Raw genomic sequence first — 20260 nt, 5'->3', positions numbered from 1 at the left:
CCATCCCGCACTTTTCCTACACTACATCGATGACTGCATCGGCACTGCTTCCTGAACCCATGGGAAACTCGTTGACTTCATCCACTTTGCCTCCAACTTCCATCCTGCCCTCAAATTTACCTAGTCTATTTCTGACACCTCCCCTCCCTTTCTCAATCTCACTGTCCCTATCTCCAGAGACAGCTTATCCATCGATGTTTATTACAAACCCACGGACTCTCACAGTTACCCGGACTACACCTCTTCCCACCCTGTTACTTGTAGAAACGTCCCCTTCCCTCAATTCCTCTGTCTCCGCCACATTTGCTCTCAAGAGGAGGCTTTTCATTCCAGAATTTAAGAGCAGGGGGGTTATGCTGCGAACTTACAGGGTACTGGTGAGGCTGCACCTGGAATACTGCGTGCAGTTCTGGTCTCCTTTATTGAAGAAGGATATACTGGCTTTGGAGGTGGTGCAGAGGAGGTTCACCAGGTTGATTCCAGAGATCAGGGTGTGAGTCTATGAGAGAGACTGAGTTGCCTGGGACTGTACTCGCTGGAATTCAGAAGAATGAGAAGAGATCTTACAGAAACATATAAAATTATGAAAGGGATAGACAAGATAGATGCAGGAAAGTTGTTCCCACTGGTAGGTGAGACTAGAACTAGGGGACAGAGCCTCAAGATTTGGGGGAGCAGATTTAGGATGGAGATGAGGAGGAACTGCTTTTCCCAGAGAGTGGTGAATCTGTGGAATTCTCTGCCCAATGAAGCAGTGGAGGCTACCTCAGTAAATATATTTATGACAAGGTTGGATAATTTATTGTAAGGGGGTTTCGTCTCTTATGTTACTGTGTAGGCTAATTAAAATGGCTTCTTTGTTATGTTATACTTGGGAATGCTTCTTTGTTACGTTAAATGCTGAGAAAGTCCTCCCACTAGCAGTTTGTTGAATCACGTTACTGATAAGAAGATGTTATGGACCAATTGTGATAGTTGTTATGTTTTTGGTGTATCTGTAAGATATTGTATGCGCGGGGTTTTGGGGCAGAAGGCAGGAGAGAGAGAGAGAGACAGAGGATGGACCAGGTGTTGTGAGATCCGCTAACGGGGTCGGACCCCGAGCGGGGCATTCGGCGAGGAGAGGAGATGGAGACGGACTTGTGTGGAGCGTCTGGTCGACCACCGTTGTTGGTCCCAGGCGGCCGGTCGAGGTGGTCCGAGGGGTTGCAGGGTGAAGAAGAAGGGTCCTGAGCTCCAATTGTTTGTGCACGAAGAGATTGAACTTTGATAAGCGTGGCGCCTTTTATTATCCTTTTATATTTTATTCTCCATTAAGTATATAGTTCCAGTAATGTCTATAAACTGTAAATCATTAAATCATATCTGGTGTATTGTCTGTTATTTGGGCGGGGTGGGGTACGTCACACAGCATCCACACAAACTAATTACCCAATTTCGCAGGGCCGAGGGCTGTTTCCCTAGACGACAGCAAGCCGAGCGACCCTGAGGTTGTCCGGGGAGCTACATTATTGTATAGTAGAAGAATTAAGAGTTATGGGGAAAAGGCAGGTAGGTGGAGGTGAGTTCATAGCCAGATCAGCCGGGATCTTATTGAATGGCGAAGCAGGCTCGATTGGTCAGATGGCCGACTCCTGCTCCCGTTTCTTATGTTCTTATAACAGAGAGTTCCTTCTTCAAAGAAAGGGGCTTCTCTCCCTCCACCATCAATGTTGCCTTCATCTGCATCTCTTCCATGTCATGCACGTCTGCCATCACCTCAAACACAAAGTAATCTGCAGATGCTGGGGTCAAAGAAACACTCACAACATGCTGGAGGAACTCAGCAGCTCGGGCAGCATCTGTGGAAAAGATTGGTCGATGTATCGGGCTGGAACCCCACGAAGTCCTGACGAAGGGTTCCGGCCCAATACGTTGACCGATCTTTTCCACAGATGCTGCCCGACCTGATGAGTTCCTCCAGCGTGTTGTGAGTGTTGCCATCACCTCATCCTCCTGCCACCCTACCAGGGATAGGGTCCCTCTTGTTCTCTCCTACCTCCTCATCAGCTTCCGTGTCCAGCACATAATTCTCCACAGCTTCTGCCATCTCCAACGGGATCCCACCACCAAGCACATCTTTCCCTCCCCCCCCCCATGTTCTGCTTTCCACAGGGATTGCTCCCTACTTGACTCCCTTATCCATTCGTCCCTCTCTACTGACCTCCCTCCTGGCACTTATCCTTGCAAGCAGAACAAGTGCTTCACCTGCCCCTACACCTCCTCCCTCACTAACATTCAGGGTCCCAGCAGATGAGGCGACACTTCATCTGTCATATACTGTGTCCGGTGCCCCTGGTGTGGCCTCCTGTATAACAGTGAGACTCCGTCCGCCAGGAAAAGCAGGATCACCCAGTAGCCACCCATTTTAATTCTAGCCCTGCTGAAGGGTCTGGGCTCAAAACGTCAACTTTTCCATAGAAGTTGCCTGGCCTGCTGAGTTCCTCCAGCATTTTGAGGATGCTCCCTATGGTGGGAGAGTTTAAGACCAGAGGACACAGCCTTTGAATAGGGGCCTGTTCTTTTCGAACAGAGAGGAGGAGGCATTTCTTTAGCCAGAGAGTGGTGAATCAGTGAAATTCTCTGCCACAGGCAGCCGTGGAGGCCAAGTCTTTATGTAAATTTAAGGCAGAGCTTGATAGATTCTTGACTGGTCAGGCATGACGGGATATGGGGAGAAGGCAGGAGATTGGGGCTGAGAGGAAAATTGGATCAGCCATGATGCAGACTCGATGGGCCGAATTGCCTAATTCTGCTCCTATGTTTTATGGTCTAATGGTCTACATCTGACTGGATGACAAAGGTAATAGGCCTTGAAGCTGCAGTTGGAAAAGACTTGTCGGTTTCTGCAGCGTGTAATGTGGGTTGTAAACACTGCAGCCATCTGCACCAGTTGTGGGGCAAATTAATGTTTTGGATAATAAATAGGGCACCAGGCATGAGCTATTTTGTCATGGGTGGCAGGGGGGCAGGCAGTGCTGAGGAAGCTAGGAGTCTGCAGAGGGATTTGGACAGACTAAGACGATGGTCAAAAAGTGGCCGATGGAATACGGTGTACTCCGAGTGGGGTCTAACTACGTTCTTATATAGCTGTAAAATTACCTCACGGGAAGTTGATTGGTGAAAGAGGTACAGGGCTGGAGAGGGGGACTCTGATGGAAGAGGATGGAAAGCCATGGGAATAAGAAAATGGGGGAGGAGCACCAGAGGGAGGCGATGGACAGACAAGGAGATAAGGTGGGAGAGGGAAAAGGAGATGGGGATTGGTGAGGGGTGGGGGGCATAACCAGAAGTTTGAGAAATCGATGTTCATGCCATCAGGTTGGAGCCTACCCAGATGGAATATCAGGTGTTGCTCCTCCAACCTGAGTGTGGCCTCATTGTGACAGTAGAGGAGGCCGTGGACGGACATATCGGAATGGGACGTGGAATTAAAATGGGAGGCCACTGGGAGATCCCGCTTGTCCTGGTGGATGGAGCATAGCTGCTTGGCAAAGCGGCCTTCCAATCTACGTCAGGTCTCACCAATATACAGGAGGCCACACCGGGAGCACTGGACCCAATGAAACTGTTTCACAGACAAACTGGATGAAGTTGCCCAGGTCCAAACAAAACCCCTGGCACCATCCTTAGATCTTATGATGAAAGAAAAGCCATTGATGAAGCAGCAAAAAATGGTTGCCTTTGTCATCGGCCACTGAATTTCCTATTTATCTAAACTAATTTTTGAGTTTCGAGCTGAGATTTCTGAACGGTGAATGAACCTCACTATTTTTGCTCTCCTTTTGCACTGCTCATTGATTTTGTATACTGCATGTGTACGTCTTATTACGTATTGCACTGAATGCTGACACAAAACAGGAAATTTCACAACGCGTCAGGAATAATGCACCTCATTCTGATCTTGAGGAATAGGACTACGAACACAGTGGAAATACTTCACACAAATTCCAATAAAGTGGCACAAGTATTACAGTGGCGGGCTCAGAGGACTAAAGATCCATAGTCAATCCTGAGGTAGAAACATCGATCTACAGCACATTACAGGCCACTTGGCTCACAAAGTTGTACCAACCACGTAACCCACTCTAGAAACCACCTAGAATTTCCCTACTGCATAGCTTTCTATCTTTCTAAGCTCCTTGTACCTATTGAAGTCTCTTAAAAGACCCTATCGTATCGCCTCAACCACTGTTGCTGGAAATGTATTCCACCCACCACTCTCTGTGTGAAAAACTTACTTCTGACATCTCCCATATCTACTTCCAAGCACCTTAAAACTATGCCCTCTCATGCTAGCCAATTCATCCCTGGGAAAAAGCCTCTGGCCATCCACACAATCAATGCCTCTCATCATCTTGTACACCTCTATCAGGTCACCTCTCATCCTCCGTCGCTCCGAGGAAAAAAGGCCGAGTTCACTCAACTTAATCTCATAAGGTACACCCTCCAATCCAGGCAACATCCTTGTAAATCTCCTCTGCACTCTCTTTTTTTCTTTATTAATCTTTTTATTGATTTACAAGGAACATAAATACAAATCAGAGGAGAATGATCTCAAATATATTTATCAATAACAATACAAACAGAGATTGAAATAGACATTATCAAAATCATAGTGTTAAGCTAGTATATAATATATAATAAAAAAGAACACAGCGATTCTCCTCTTATCAGTTCATGAAGAGGAAAGAAAAAAAACTTTTAATTTTAAATGAAGGAAAAAAGACCCCCACTCCACTATACAAAAAAAGGGGACCGGGCAGTTCATTCTGAGGATACAACCAAAAAAAAAAGAAAAACTTTCTGATCAAATCTAAAATTTCAAAAATAAATAAATTGGAAGAGTAATGAATCAAATGAGAATATTGAATAAAAGGTCACCAGATTTGCTCAAACTTAAACTTAATGGAGGAAAGCCAATAAAAGACAGTAGATGGATTAGAATCCTTCCACTTGAGTAAAATGGCTCTCCTAGCCAATAAAGTTGAAAAGGCTATCATACGTTGAGCAGAAACATGCATTTCCTGGTTTCGATGGGGTCATCCCAAATATTGCCGTAAGTAAATTAGGTTGTAGGTCCAGATCCAAGACTTTTGATAATGTTTTAAAAACATCTCTCCAAAACTGCACTCTCTCTATCGTATCCACATCCTTCCTGTAGTGAGGTGACCACAACTGCACACAGTACTCCAAGTGGGGTCTAACTAAGGTCGTATATAGCTGCAACATTACCTCACGGGAATCACACAGTTGATGAAGGCCAACACACCATACGCCTTCCTAACAACACTGTCAACCTGTGCAGCAGCTTCAAGTATCCTGTGCAGGTGGACCCCAAGATTGAGTGCTGTCTTTGTGGAGCTTGCAGTTTCCCCCTCTGGTTCCTGGGTTTCCTCCAGGTGCTCCAGTTTCCTCTCACATACTAAAGAAGAGCACATTAAAAAAAAACCAATGTATGTTGCCCATTGTGTGTAGACAACCAGAAAATTTGGGTGCAGTTGAGGAGAATGTGGGGAGGAATGGGATTAAGGCAGGGACAATGAGAATGAGTGGTTGAAGTTCAGTGTGGGTCTGGTGAGCTAGAGGACCCGTTTCCATGACTAAATTCCTAGCTGATGACACTGTATACATAAACACGAGGAATCCTGCAGATGCTGGAAATTCAAGCAACACACATCAAAGTCCTGACGAAGGGTCTCGGCCCGAAAGGTCGACTGTACCTCTTCCTAGAGATGCTGCCTGGCCTGCTGCGTTCACCAGCAACTTTGATGTGTGTTACACAGTATACATGCCAATTTCTGGAAAATTAGATGCTAATTGTTTAAAATAACCCCCCTCCAGTCTTCCTATTTTTAAATAAAACCATTCTATTAGAAAGATGAACATGGCGAAAGTGAGGTCGGCGATATTCCAGAGGAAATTTGTACGGGGATTTAGCTGCAGATGTTTTATCATTTATAAACTTTCAGTCTAGTAACAACCAGAAAAGCAGATCTCTATTGTTAGCTGCCATCTCAATTCTATACCAGTTATCAGTTATAGATTAGAAATTTAAAAAAAAACGCAGAAGGTGCTGAAAATCTTTAAGTAAAACTGGAAAATGCTGAACATACTCAAAAGTCAAATAACTGCAAATCTAAAATAAAAAAATAGAGAATTCTGGAATTACTCAGCAGGCCAGGCTGCATCTATAGGAAGAGAAATAGAGTTGGACTGGACTATTAATGTCATAGTTATAGCAAGAAGCTTTTGCCTGGCGTTGGATATTTCCCCTCATCACTGGATCCTCTGCAGTTTGCTTATCGTCCAAATCGCTCTACGGAGGACGCAATATCCACCACACTGCACACAGTTCTCTCTCACTTGGACAACAAAGACACTTATGCCAGAATCCTGTGCATTGATTTCAGTTCAGCGTTCAATACCATCATCCCACAGAGACTAGTGGAGAAACTGTCGCTGCTTGGCCTTAACACTGCCATGTGTCGCTAGATTCTGGATTTCTTGACAGAGAGACCACAGTCAGTCCATGTTGGCAGGAACATCTCTGACTCCATCACACTGAGCACTGGATCCCCACAAGGTTGTGTGCTGAGCCCATTGCTGTTTACACTGCTAACACATGACTGTGCAGCCAGATTCAAGGAGAACCTGATCATTAAATTTGCAGATGATACCACAGTGGTGGGGCTCATCAGCAAAAATGATGAAACTATGTACAGGGAGGAGGTCAGACACCTAGAGAGCTGGTGCAGGGATAACAACTTGATGCTTAATGTCACCAAAACGAAGGAGATGATCGTCGATTTCAGACGGTCTCAGCCTGAGCACACACCCCTCAGCATCAGCGGCTCCAAAGTGAAGAGAGTGGAAAACATCAAGTTCCTTGGGGTGCAGATCTCCGACAATCTCACCTGGTCCAGGAACACCACTGGGATTGTGAAATGGGCCCAGTAGAGATTGAACTTTCTGAGGAAGCTTAAACAAGCATCACTCCCCACTAACATCCTAACTACATTCTACAGAGGCGTGGTTGAGAGTGTGCTGACCTTTTGCATTACAACCCGGTACTCCAGCTGCAGTGCTGTCGACAAAAAAGCCTTGCAGAGGGTAGTTAGGGGAGCAGAGAAGGTTACTGGGGTCTCCCTACCTTCTGTCCAAGACCTCTTTCAGCGTCGATGCCTCCAGAAGACATGGCACATCATTAAAGACCCCTCACACCCTCTCCATGAACTGTTTGTTCTTCTGCCATCAGGCAAATGTTACGGGAGCATCAAAACTAAAACCACAAGGCTACTTAACAGCTTCCTCCCACAGGCAGTCAGACTGCTAAATAGCTGCTCTACCTGACTCTGCTTTGGACACTTTTAACTTGTACTGGACACTTATAACTGATTTAACTGACATGTGGCTGTTGTGTTTTACTATTTATGGTTATGTTTATTATCTAGTGTTGCGTTTGTTATGTTATGATTGCACTGCCCCTGAGAAACGCTGTCTCATTCTGCCCTGCAGAGCTGATGTATGGTTAGAATGACAATAAAGTTTTTTGAATCTTTGAATCTTCTCTCCACAGACTGTCTGCTTGCTGCATGTTATTTGTGCAGAATATAGTGTTGCAGTTAGAGAGAAACTTGGGGTGCAGGTTCTCCACGAGGATTAATGTTTCAATGTGAAGCTCCTTTGTCAGGACAGCACCAAGCAGATTGGACAGCTTGTGTAAAGAAGGTACATGGGTCATTGATCTGAACGATAACTTGTCCTCCTATAGATGCTGTCAACACTTTTCCATTATCAGTTGGATATTGCCACCTAGAGATACATTTCTGCACTGTCCTTACCGTGCAGCTCAAACCATTTCCCCGGGGCGGAAAGTCGTGGAGAAGTGTGGAGCAGGCGCGCCCCCGGGCCGACACCCTCCGTCCCGCCCGACGGACACGCGCCGCGGCCACACCGAACCAGCGCCAGCCACGCTCGTCCCCGGGCACGCGCGCGCGGCCGACCCCGATCATGCTCGCTCCCGGCGCGCCATCTTGGAGTTCCCACCGGAAGTTCTCGATACTTCCGCCATGGCCGAGGATGACGGTTGCCCGGCGACCGCTGCGGTTGGGCCTAAGCGCCGGGGCCTCGTCCGCTGAGGCGGCGGAGCGGAGCCTCCGCTGTGTTCTCTTGTACGCTTGCCGACCCGATTCGGGCCCCACGGGAAACCAGGATGAAGCTTTTCTCTGAGGCGCACAAGACGGTGTTCGTGGTAGATCACTGCCCGTATATGGCCGAGTCCTGTCGGCAGACGGTGGAGTTCGACATGTTCACCAAGAACCGGGCCCCGGGCATCATCCCGCTCGCACCCATCGCCAAGTCGCTGTGGACGTGTGCTGTGGAGTCGGCCATGGAGTACTGCCGCATCATGTACGACATCTTCCCGACCAGGAAACTGGTGAGAGACGCCACCCACAACAGTACTGGACTAGAGCACGGCTAGGTAGTGGGGGTAGTCAGGTTGAGGGAGCGCACGAAGAGGGCTCAAGGTGAGGGGACGCACAGGGAGGGAGACAGGGCAAGGGAACGCGGGTCCGTCTAGGATGAGGCGGGGGGTGCGTTGGGGATGGAGGATGAGGCGGGGGTGCGTTGGGGATGGAGGATGAGGCGGGAGGTGCGTTGGGGATGGAGGATGAGGCGGGGGTGCGTTGGGGATGGAGGATGAGGCGGGGGATGCGTTGGGGATGGAGGATGAGGCGGGGGGTGCGTTGGGGATGGAGGATGAGGCGGGGGATGCGTTGGGGATGGAGGATGAGGCGGGAGGTGCGTTGGGGATGGAGGATGAGGCGGGGGTGCGTTGGGGATGGAGGATGAGGCGGGGGGTGCGTTGGATGGAGGATGAGGTTGAGGGTGCGTTGGGGATGGAGGATGAGGCGGGGGGTGCGTTGGGGATGGAGGATGAGGCGGGAGGTGCGTTGGATGGAGGATGAGGCGGGAGGTGCGTTGGATGGAGGATGAGGCGGGAGGTGCGTTGGGGATGGAGGATGAGGCGGGGGGTGCGTTGGGGATGGAGGATGAGGTTGAGGGTGCGTTGGGGATGGAGGATGAGGCAGGAGGTGCGTTGGGGATGGAGGATGAGGTTGAGGGTGCGTTGGGGATGGAGGATGAGGCGGGGGGTGCGTTGGGGATGGAGGATGAGGCGGGAGGTGCGTTGGGGATGGAGGATGAGGCGGGGGATGCGTTGGGGATGGAGGATGAGGCGGGGGTGCGTTGGGGATGGAGGATGAGGCGGGGGGTGCGTTGGATGGAGGATGAGGCGGGAGGTGCGTTGGGGATGGAGGATGAGGCGGGGGGTGCGTTGGGGATGGAGGATGAGGCGGGGGGTGCGTTGGGGATGGAGGATGAGGCAGGAGGTGCGTTGGGGATGGAGGATGAGGCGGGGGGTGCGTTGGATGGAGGATGAGGCAGGGGATGCGTTGGGGATGGAGGATGAGGCAGGAGGTGCGTTGGGGATGGAGGATGAGGCGGGGGGTGCGTTGGGGATGGAGGATGAGGCGGGGGGTGCGTTGGGGATGGAGGATGAGGCAGGAGGTGCGTTGGGGATGGAGGATGAGGCGGGGGGTGCGTTGGGGATGGAGGATGAGGCGGGAGGTGCGTTGGGGATGGAGGATGAGGCGGGGGGTGCGTTGGGGATGGAGGATGAGGCGGGGGGTGCGTTGGGGATGGAGGATGAGGCGGGGGGTGCGTTGGGGATGGAGGATGAGGCGGGAGGTGCGTTGGATGGAGGATGAGGCGGGAGGTGCGTTGGGGATGCAGGATGAGGCAGGAGGTGCGTTGGGGATGGAGGATGAGGCGGGGGATGCGTTGGGGATGGAGGATGAGGCAGGAGGTGCGTTGGGGATGGAGGATGAGGCGGGGGGTGCGTTGGGGATGGAGGATGAGGCGGGGGGTGCGTTGGGGATGGAGGATGAGGCGGGGGGTGCGTTGGGGATGGAGGATGAGGCGGGGGGTGCGTTGGGGATGGAGGATGAGGCGGGGGGTGCGTTGGGGATGGAGGATGAGGCGGGGGGTGCGTTGGGGATGGAGGATGAGGCGGGGGGTGCGTTGGGGATGGAGGATGAGGCGGGGGATGCGTTGGGGATGGAGGATGAGGCGGGGGTGCGTTGGGGATGAAGGATGAGGCGGGGGTGCGTTGGGGATGGAGGATGAGGCGGGAGGTGCGTTGGGGATGGAGGATGAGGCGGGAGGTGCGTTGGGGATGGAGGATGAGGTGGGGGGTGCGTTGGGGATGGAGGATGAGGCGGCAGGGTGCGTTGGGGGAGATCTAGGATGGAAGAGTGTGGAGGGTGAGTATGTGGGGTCTAAGATAAGTGAGTACATCTTAGGGGTGTACTCTAAGATGAGGTGGAAGTGTGGGATTTCGAGAATGAAGGGGAAGTGTGGGTTTTTTAGGATGAGGCTAGAGTATATGTATGTGTATATATGTGGGGTCCAGGATGGGGTGGGAGCATGGACTATCTGAAAGAGTGGGAGGGGTGATTAATCTCTGTGAAGTGTGAGGGATTGGTTGATGTTGTCTTGGAGTATAGGTTTGGGTGTTGGGAATGGATGAGCAGTGTATCATTACAATCTGGATGGTGAGTGGAGGTCAGGAATGCAGCTTTTGATCTGTGGAGATTGAGGAAGCACTGGGATTTGGGAGCAGTTGGGGCTGGGGGCCAGGGGAATTGGTGGGGAGCTGACTTGGGGCTCGTAAGTCAGTGGTCTGCATTGCAGGTGAATGGGACAGTGGTTTTGTTAGTAGTTAGAGAACAGTCACTGTGGCACTTTTGGGACAGGGCAGGGGTGTTGTTTTATAGAGACCGGATAATAGCATTATGGCAGAGTGTGGAAGAAAGGCCAAGATTTGGGTTATGGGATGGTGGAAAGAGTTCCACGAATGCTGATGAGGAATTATTTCAAAGACATGAGCTCTGCGTTGCCAGCTCATAAGTTGCTCATTTTTGACAGCAGTCACGTAATGACTGAAGGACATGCAGTGTTAGTAGTTCAATGGAAAGGGAAGGCTCTTCTCATACTGATAACGTGCTGAAGTATCATTTTACTGTAAAATCTCAGTCAGTAGTTTGGTATTTGAAGGATAGCACAGGCTGGCTTTATTCTTCAGTTCTAAGTGTATGTGTTGGGATGGTTTAAAAATTGTGGGAGATGAACTGAGCAATCAACTCCAAAAGTAGTTAACAGTGTTTGATATAATTTCATTGTATTGCTGATGGCTGAAATGTGTGAGGCATAATTTTGTACATTTTATTTCTTTTTCAGCAGCGTGTAGATCAGTTAAAGAACTACCAACAAATGGGTTCTCTGTTTTAATCAATAAAACTCTTGTAATTCTTGCAAATAGAAGTTAAAATATTTTCCTGCTCTTCCCGTGATAATGCTCATGATTTAAAGATTCTGAATACTGGATTATTAATAAGGAGTGAGTTCATTTTGGTGTTTACAAGGTGAAATTGCTGTGCATCATTGATATTGAAAGCTGTGCTCACTTACAAGTCTCCCTGGAGGCTCACGACACTACTTATAGGATACTTAAATTATGCTGTAAATTTTTATTGTTTTAAATTTAACTGTTAAGTGGCGAGAGGGATAGGCTGGGATTGACCTTGGATTTAAAAAAAGATTTAATGAAAAAGAGTTAATTGCAAGGTTATTAACAGTGTGTGTGTTGGGGGGGGGGTGAAGATGGGAGGGGTAACAGTTCATCCACTTCATTATTTGAGAAAAGTCGCAAAGAATTGAGAGCTTTTAAAAATCAAATGTTGGTCTGTATCATTGAATCAGTTTTTATCATTCAAAATGAGAATTGGATGCAACTAAAGGAAAATTTACTGGTCTATGGGGAAAAAGGTGAGTGGGATGAGTAGATTGGGTCAAGAGTGGGATGAGTAGATTGGGTCAAGGTACAATAGAACAATGGTAGTCTTTACACTACCGAAATATGCATTGGACTGTGGTGTGCTTCCTGGAGTGCTGACATTCCATTTTGAAGATATTACAATTCGTGCATAAAATATGTTCTATTTAATTTCCCTGTGTATCTCAGCCAGCAACATTAAGCAGCATGATGTCAGCATCTGGTGACCAAAGGCTGCTAACAGTTGCTCCAAAGCAATTAATGGGTGCAACCAGGGTAAGTAAAAATAAATGTCCATTAAGACTCTTTTTGATATGTACTGAATTGAAATGGAATAATTAACAATTGAAACATGAGAATCTAGAGCCTCGACAAAGGCTCAGTATTGAGTTTGTAACTTGTAAACAGGCAATTTCATAAGGAAGGATTTTTGGGGTAAAGTTAGATGTGGGTGGGGATGTAAACCAGATGGAGATGTTTCAGTTACCTAATACACATGTCTAATTAATACAAAAATTGTAATAGCTGAATAAGGAAACATTGTTGCCTGTCACAGTCCCTGTCAAATCCAATTTTGGATCAAAATGTTAGCCAACATTAATTACAAAACAAATAGCCCATTTGAAGATAATTTGAGGGTAATTTTGAGTATTGGTTATGTTATTGGATTAGTAATCTAGGGTCCTGGAATAATCTGAAATGAGAATTCAGATCCTATCATTTTAGATTTAGGTTTAGTTAATTCACTCGGTAATGAAAAAAATCATAGCAATATTCATGATTTTGAAATTAAACTGTGGCAAAAATGTTTCACTATTGTATCTGCTGGGTAAGTAAACCCATTTATTACATTCCCAATTATTTCATTAATAACTCTGGATATGTCCAGACAAACCAGATCACCGGAGGATGCAACAGAGGTAGTTTATGTGCTGTGAGTATGTTCTTGCCAGTTCTCAAATCTGCACCTGGGATCCTTTGAAGTATCAGGTGAAAGTAGGATAAGGCAACTTTTTGCTACCTTCCTTTCCATCTGATTGATCAGTACTGTTTGATGCTGAGCAATCTTTTAGAAGATGCAACAAAGGTACTCTGAGTGGGGGCAATTCATACCCTACCATCAAGAAAGGCTTGATACCATCACTATTAGTCAAAGGGTTGAGCTTTGAAATTCATTGCTGCTCTACTGATTTTGCAGCACCTGTTGAGAGACTCACCATGAGGTTTGAAACCTATTTGATCTCATCTGCTTTAATCCAGCTGTTGTAGCTGCTACTGGCCTTGAAACAATGGCAGTGACCATGCAAAGCAGTTGACTTGTATCAAAGTTGGGAGAGCTGTTCCATAGACCAGACAAGAAACTGGCTAATGTTGTATTTATTAATCAATACCTTTTGGTTAATGGTTCAAGCTCTTCGATCATCACCTGTGTATATGGCCTGTACCACTGGCAGGTAGCATACAGCAAAGGTTGACTCAGTTGCATAGAAATGGCCATGAGAATCCTAAAATCACACTGAGATTGCCCTTCATGTGCAGTCCAGCTGTGTTAAAAGGAATGCAAAACAGATCCAGCACGTCAGAATGTGACAGTCGTGAGATACCGCGAGCCATCAGCAGCAGTAGCACTGCATTCCACCACAGCCCTCTCCTGGGATAATCTTGCTTTACCTTCAGCTGCATGTTCTCTAACCTGGTATATGCCTTGCTCAAACATTGACAGCTAGAAATGTAACCAGCTGTAGGTCAGTGTGTAAACTATCAGTACATGCTAGAGGCGGCATTATGCAAACAGAAAGCCAAACCGTAATGTGCATTTTTTATGTGATAAATAGCAGAAACGACATTATTGAAATAGAGAAGCAAACCTACTCTCAAACATAAAGCTGTAAAGGTCCATCCCCAACTTGGTGGTATATACTTATAGAACATGCAGGAGAAAAGGATGCCATGGATGTCCCAGCCTTAAAAGGTGACAGTAATCTCAGAAATGGGATTGGAAATATTTGCAATCCTCAATGGCTTCTAGCATTATGGAAACTAGTCTACTTGATTCACTCTGCTCTGTAACAAAAAATTATGTTGCATTTAGTGAAGCTTTTGGCAGGTTGTTCAGGTAATAGCCCTGGCACTGTCATACAAGTGATACGGTGGAACATCATAAAAGGCAGGATCAGTTCAGTCTGACAAGTTACCAGCCTTTCAGTCTATTTTTATTTACATGCTCAGATTGTTTGAGATTGGCTACTTGATTCAAGTGTTTTACAACCTTTGACCAAAAAAGAGAAAACAGCCAGCTGGGATGGGAATAACTGCTCTCATGTGCAAATGTGGTGTTTTAAAAGTAAAATCGATGGGGAAGAATCAACTGGATGGAGTCAAATTTGGTGCAAAATGAAGATGGAGGCTAGTCAGGTTAGCTGCAGGACATTGTTGTTTAGTTCCTCAGTGTTGTCTTATACCCACCCAGCTGCATCTTTTGAGACTTGCCAGATGTAAGAGTATTTGATGATATTGCACTTTGTTAAATTCACTGCAGCTCCTGATATGATAAAGCTGCTTGTGCCTGCATGTAATGGATGGCATTCAAACTTATGCTGATAAATGACAATAATTGCATTGACATGAGTACCAGCCAGTAATCATTACCAATGAAAGAGAATCTAGCTCCTCACAGTGACATTTAGTGAGGTGTTAACAATCTGCCATCAATAACCTCAAGTAATCAGTTACAATTATCTAGTGCATTACGGCAAAATGAACAAATTACTCTTAGCAATCCTCTTCCAGGACCTTCATAACATATGTGAAAGTATGGTGGTGTATGTTGTACTTACCTGAATGGAATTTCAGCAACACTCATTAAGTTTGTTGCCATCCAAAACAAGTCCATTTGATTGGCACTGCATTCACCCCCCGCCCCAATAATCACCCACTTCCCATTAACAGTATACTTTGGCTACCATTTTGTCTTCGTGATACACTTACCGAGGCTTTAATTCTCCAGCTTGCGGCACCTATCATCCACATTGTCATGGGAAGCAGGTACATGGAAGGATCAGTGGGTTTAAGTTTCCCTCTAAGTTTTACACAACCCTGACTCAGAAGTATAATGCTGTTCCATCTTCAGTCACTGGGTGAAAATTCCCTATGGGGCCTATGTTTGCTGCAGTTCAAGAACCTGACTCTTCACCAAAATGGAATTTAAAATGATAATAATTGCTGGCCCTGCTGGTGTCACCTACATCCTGTGAGATGCTCTGCAAAATGAGTGTGCAAGTGACAAGTTTTCATTATATAGTAACCTTTTTTGGAAATGTTTATATTCTTTTGGTTCTAAGATGCTGTTGGACCAAGCACCAAAGTACTGGAGGAACTCACTGGGTCAGGTGTCATCTGTGGAAGCAAAAGAATAGTCAATGTTTTGGGTCAAGGCCCTGCGTCAGGACTCGACCCACAACATATCCCCTGCCTGCCTCCAGGCCAGATCCCCAGATGCAAATACTTGGTTGTATTATGCAGTCTTCTTTAAGAATGGAACCGTGATATTGGTGCACATAATTCACTTATTTTTAGAAACCATCATCCAATTCTTAACCTCAAGCTGCGAGGACGTATGGTTGGGGTTAGTAAGTGTGGGAATCCTATATTTGCACTGGAAGTGTGTGAGACTTGTGGGTTGCCCCCAGCACAATCCTCACTGATTTGATTTAATGTATTTCACTGTATATTTTGATGTACATGTGACAACTAAGAATAATCTTTAAATCTTTAGCATATCTTTTTTTACTTGAGATCATTTTTTTTTGTGTGGAGTACCTTGCACAACAGCATTTAATGGTGATGATTGCAGTAAATAATTGTTGTATCATTACCTGATCATAGATCCAGTGTAAGTGTTCTGCAAAATTCAGACTTACCACCTCTGTTAATTCTTTGGCAGGATTTGCTAAAGTGGCCATATCTTTACCTCCCGTCCCCCTCTTCACTTTCCTTCTGTGATTCCCTTGTCCATTCATCCCTTCCCTGTTGAGTAGCGGATGACATGCCACGTTAAGCCAGTTCTGAGGATTATCAGTCCAGTAACATAACCACTACATTGTATTTGTTAGAGATATTAAATATAGATGACAAATATTTCTTTGAATTTTGGGACAAATTACATTTTTGAAATTACGCAACCAAAAATAAAAGTGAACAAACTTCTCTAACAAGTATTTTACATACATTAATAACTAATATGGAGGAGCTCATGAATGTTTCCACCAGTGCACTCTATATACTTGCCAGAATGATGTTTTAATGATTTCTTCTGTAACTATTTTGTCATATAAAATGCTTTGGAGTGTTTCTGATGTTCCTATGGTTAAACATATTCACTTGTGTTTCAAAAACGCTATGCAATATGTAAGATGAGTAAATGAGCGGAAGTAGTCGTTCATTGTTACATAGATGATTTTGTAGATTTTAAGGCTGCAGTGTTGACATGTTTCAGTATTTTCCTCATTTCTTCAAAACTATCATTAACCCACAGTTATTGCCAGAGTTCAATATACTCTCTCTATACCGTTTCTGTTCCTATCTGGGAGCTTTGAATTGTACAGCCTGGGAACTTGTAAAACACTTGTGGTTTTCCTGCTCGATTGTTTATTTAATCGTTTCCTTTAATTGGGTTGTTAAATTGTTAGTTGTTGTGTACCATGTCAGTCTTTCACTGTGTAATAGATATTTTCAGTCTAGCATTTGATTTTCTACTTTTCCACTAAACTAGCATGGGCTGCAGTTATCAGCTTACCATTGTACATCTCGGGTGCTTTGTTCAAGTTCCAATTTTAATGATAATTTCCATTTCATCTTCTTGGCAGATGCTTGGCCCTAATCTGACTATTTATGTCCCTGAATTTGAAACCTTTTACATAATAAGCAAAAGCTGTTTTTTTTTTTTGCCTGTACTTCATGGAACCCAGGTAGGTTACAGACCCCGAGGTAGCTTCTGGCCTATCATTATGATGACTCTTTGTTAAGCAATCCGAAACTGTCTGCACAGTAATGCACTGCTGTGTAACACAACTTTTCCTTGACTTCCAATGTTGATGAATTGATAGCCAACCTGTTTTGTGGGAATTTGTAATATCCTAATGAAGAGAAACATATTGAGGTCCACAAAGTACAGTGTATAGTTGTGTAATGTCACTGCAGGAGTCAGTTGTGAGCAGCAATAGGAACAATTTACAGTACTTGATCTGTGATGGGTTTTCTGCTTCTTAGTTGCTTTAATAAGACTAAATGAAGGAGGGTTTCTGTTTGATGGAATATTTACCCATGAAGCAATAAAATAGTCAGCTGACTTGGTTTTTAAAATGATTTCCTTTGTAAAGAATGAATTTAGCCATGTACTTAATGCTTTCCACACGATATTGTTTTCTGTGCCCAAGAGCATGGATCACTATTTGTTGGAAATAAGACTAGTTTGTTTAATCAGTACATGTAATTTGAATGAAACAAGTTATATCATGTAGGTATATCTTACAGAAGGTTGGTAATTATCATTCCCAAAAATGTTGAAGTTGTACACGTGTATCAATCATGTTCTGATGAAAGTTTACAGTATTAATTTATTTTGAAATTAATTCCAGATATTTGTACTTTATTTAATTTTGGGTTTGATTTTTTTTAGGTGAATTTCATTGTAAGTGACTCAAGAGCACATACTCTGAACTCCTGGGGACAAGAAGATCAAAACTTGCAAGAGGTAAAGCAGAACCTTTAAATTTTGGAGTATGGAGTAAATCCTCTCTGTGGAAATTGGCTTCAACATTCTTAATTTTCTATTAATCAATAACAGATTTTAAAGCACTAATCAAGCAAAGTTAACTTTTACCAATTTTCAACTTTGATAATAGTAACTATTCTGGCTGCAGATTTAATCAGTTTTTCATTCTAGATTTTTATGTTAAGTATTTGAAATTAAGTTCAAATTTGAACACCAAGTCACCTTTCCAAGGAGAAAAACCCTTTGCAGATATTAACCCCTGAAATGCGGCAACCAGCAATTGATCCAGTTGTCTATTTATGGCCTATATTTATCAACGTCACTTCTATGCAATAGTACACTGGGGCAAAGGCATCAACATGGGTGATGCTTACAAGCTCAATAAACTGATTAGAAAGGCTGGCTCTGTTATAGGAGTTAAACTGGACATACTGGAGGCTGTGGTAGAACGAAGGACCATCTGGAAAATCGTGGCTATTTTGCACAATGTTTCTCACCCTCTACATGCCAGTTGGGCTGAACAGAAGAGCACTTTCACTAATAGACTTAAGAAAACTGCGCTGTTCCCTCGGCCATTAGGTTCTATAATGAACCAACCTATAGCCAGGGAAGTGGTGACTCCCTCCTTTTAAGATTGTTATTAACCTCTGTTTAAGCTCTGTTTAGCACTGTTTACCACACTCTGTTTTTGCAGACACCCTGTGCAATACTACCGTCACTTCCTATCTGGACAGTGTGAATGTACACTCATTACTGTATAATGTTAATGGTAATTCTTGCACTACCATCTTATTCGTCTGAACTTGTAAAGCTTGTAACCCTTGACTTGTAAATCTTGTACATCTTGTTTTTAAGGTGACTTATTTTTTATTCTTCCTTCTCTTCTAATATTTGTATATTTTTGCACTTGTAATGCTACACTGTAATTTCCTTTGGGATCAATAAAGTATCCATCTATGTATCTGCTTTAGCACTCTGTACCTTCATTTATGATTCTCAGAATTTGACATACTTTACTGAATATTCTCTCAATGAAAAGAATTATGCATATGCACCTAAATCATTTGCTCCTGCACACCTTTTAGAAATGTGGTATCTAGGCAACGTTGTTATTTGTGCCAAGATATATCCCCTCAAACTTCTCTGCATTAAATTTCATCTGCACTTGGCTATCCATTCAGCCAGACTATGTGTGCCCTCTTGCAATCTGTTGACCCCACCTGTTGTTTGGAAACTTAACCCTGCATATCCACATGAAAGGTTTTAATAAAATTAGTAAAAACCTTGGTCATGAAACTGATCCTGAGGAACTCAGTGTCTTCCATTTACTGTTAAGACCGTTTAATTCTGTGGTCCTTGATTTTGCTGAACTACATTTTGTGTGGGACTTTATCAAGTGTCTTTTGCATATCCATGTAGACAACATCCTCTGAATTTTCTTCATTTAGAAAAATACGGTTAGTTAAGCCAGCATGATTTGCCAAACTGCTGACTCTCCTTTACCAACTCAAAATTCTCCTTGATTATTGTTTCTAAAGCTTTGATGCTCCAAGATTAAACTGACATGCCTGTAGTTACCTGGCATGTTTTTGTACTCCTTTTTTTGATCAAGGGTGTTGCATTTATCATTTCCCAATGTTCTTATGCCTTCCCATGTTTCAAGAGTTTTGAAGATTATGTGTGGCGAGGACTTTTGCAACCTCCGTCCATCTCCATAACCATCTCATCTGGACCTGTAACGTAGCTATTCTTTCTTAAGCCTTTGTTTTGTGACCTTTCATCCTATCCATCATAGGATAGGTAGTCCTGCTGGTAGTCCTTCTGTTGACCTCTTAGGAGCACCCTGTCACACGATTTAAATCAAACAATTACATGTTTTGTATCTAGTATTCCAGAGCCTTTTGTGCCTATGCATAGAGCTCTTTGTTTATCCTTGGCTCCAGCCCTTCTCTTCCTTGGTGCCTATTGAAGATTTTTGAATTACTTTATGTCTGCTGCCATTTTTCTTCACAAACACCCTCCTCTCATCTTACCTTGCCCTTTGTTTCTCCTTGTAGATTATTGTATTCAGCTTGGTTCTTGCGGAAGTATTCTGTTACCTAACATGCATCATACATCCTTTATCTTTTTTTGTCACTCATGGAGCTGTGGCTTTCCCATTGTGAGAATATACCAAGCCTAAATCTGAAGCATCTGCTCTTAAATGATTGCCCATTGTTCCTTCAGTGCTTCATTTACTAATTGTCTTCTGTAATTAATACTGCCAGTGTATTCCTTTTTATCTTTCCCTTTTTTTTTGGAACGCCTTGTATCCTGAGAGATAAAGTGCTCTGATTTTTTTCCCTTTGGAGTTTTGTTGTTTTTATTGCATCGTAATTCTACAAGGTTATATGTTCCTACAGTGGTGAGGGAAACACAGTTAATGTGTAATTAAAAAAAGCTCAAGAATCTTAGTTTTCCTAACGGAGGAGTAAGAATGCAAGACCATGGAAGTTAAGTCTTCATTGTCCATAGATTAGAATTGGTTGTTGTTTTGTGTCCACTTCAAA

The 20260-nt window shown here is 44.5% G+C and overlaps 1 protein-coding gene across 5 annotated transcripts in view; it reads left to right on the top strand.

Moving 5' to 3' along the window:
* The first annotated feature begins 8096 nt into the window (after window positions 1-8096).
* ints13 (integrator complex subunit 13) overlaps window positions 8097-20260 on the top strand; it is a 71087-nt gene continuing 58923 nt past the window's right edge. For 3 of the 5 annotated variants that reach the window (XM_072241004.1, XM_072241006.1, XM_072241003.1), the window contains exons 1-3: window positions 8097-8479; window positions 12128-12214; window positions 17616-17690. In XM_072241004.1, the coding sequence (XP_072097105.1) occupies window positions 8255-8479; window positions 12128-12214; window positions 17616-17690 (387 nt within the window). In that variant the 5' untranslated portion in view covers window positions 8097-8254. Of the gene's footprint in view, window positions 8480-11343; window positions 11504-12127; window positions 12215-17615; window positions 17691-20260 lie in introns of those variants that run through there. The other 2 variants (XM_072241007.1, XM_072241005.1) reach the window with 2 other exon arrangements.

Source organism: Mobula birostris, chromosome 23 (genome assembly GCF_030028105.1).
Source record: "Mobula birostris isolate sMobBir1 chromosome 23, sMobBir1.hap1, whole genome shotgun sequence".
NCBI lineage: Eukaryota > Metazoa > Chordata > Chondrichthyes > Myliobatiformes > Myliobatidae > Mobula > Mobula birostris.
Note: the sequence above shows the minus strand (reverse complement) of the source record. Positions and strands in the feature narration are given on the sequence as shown.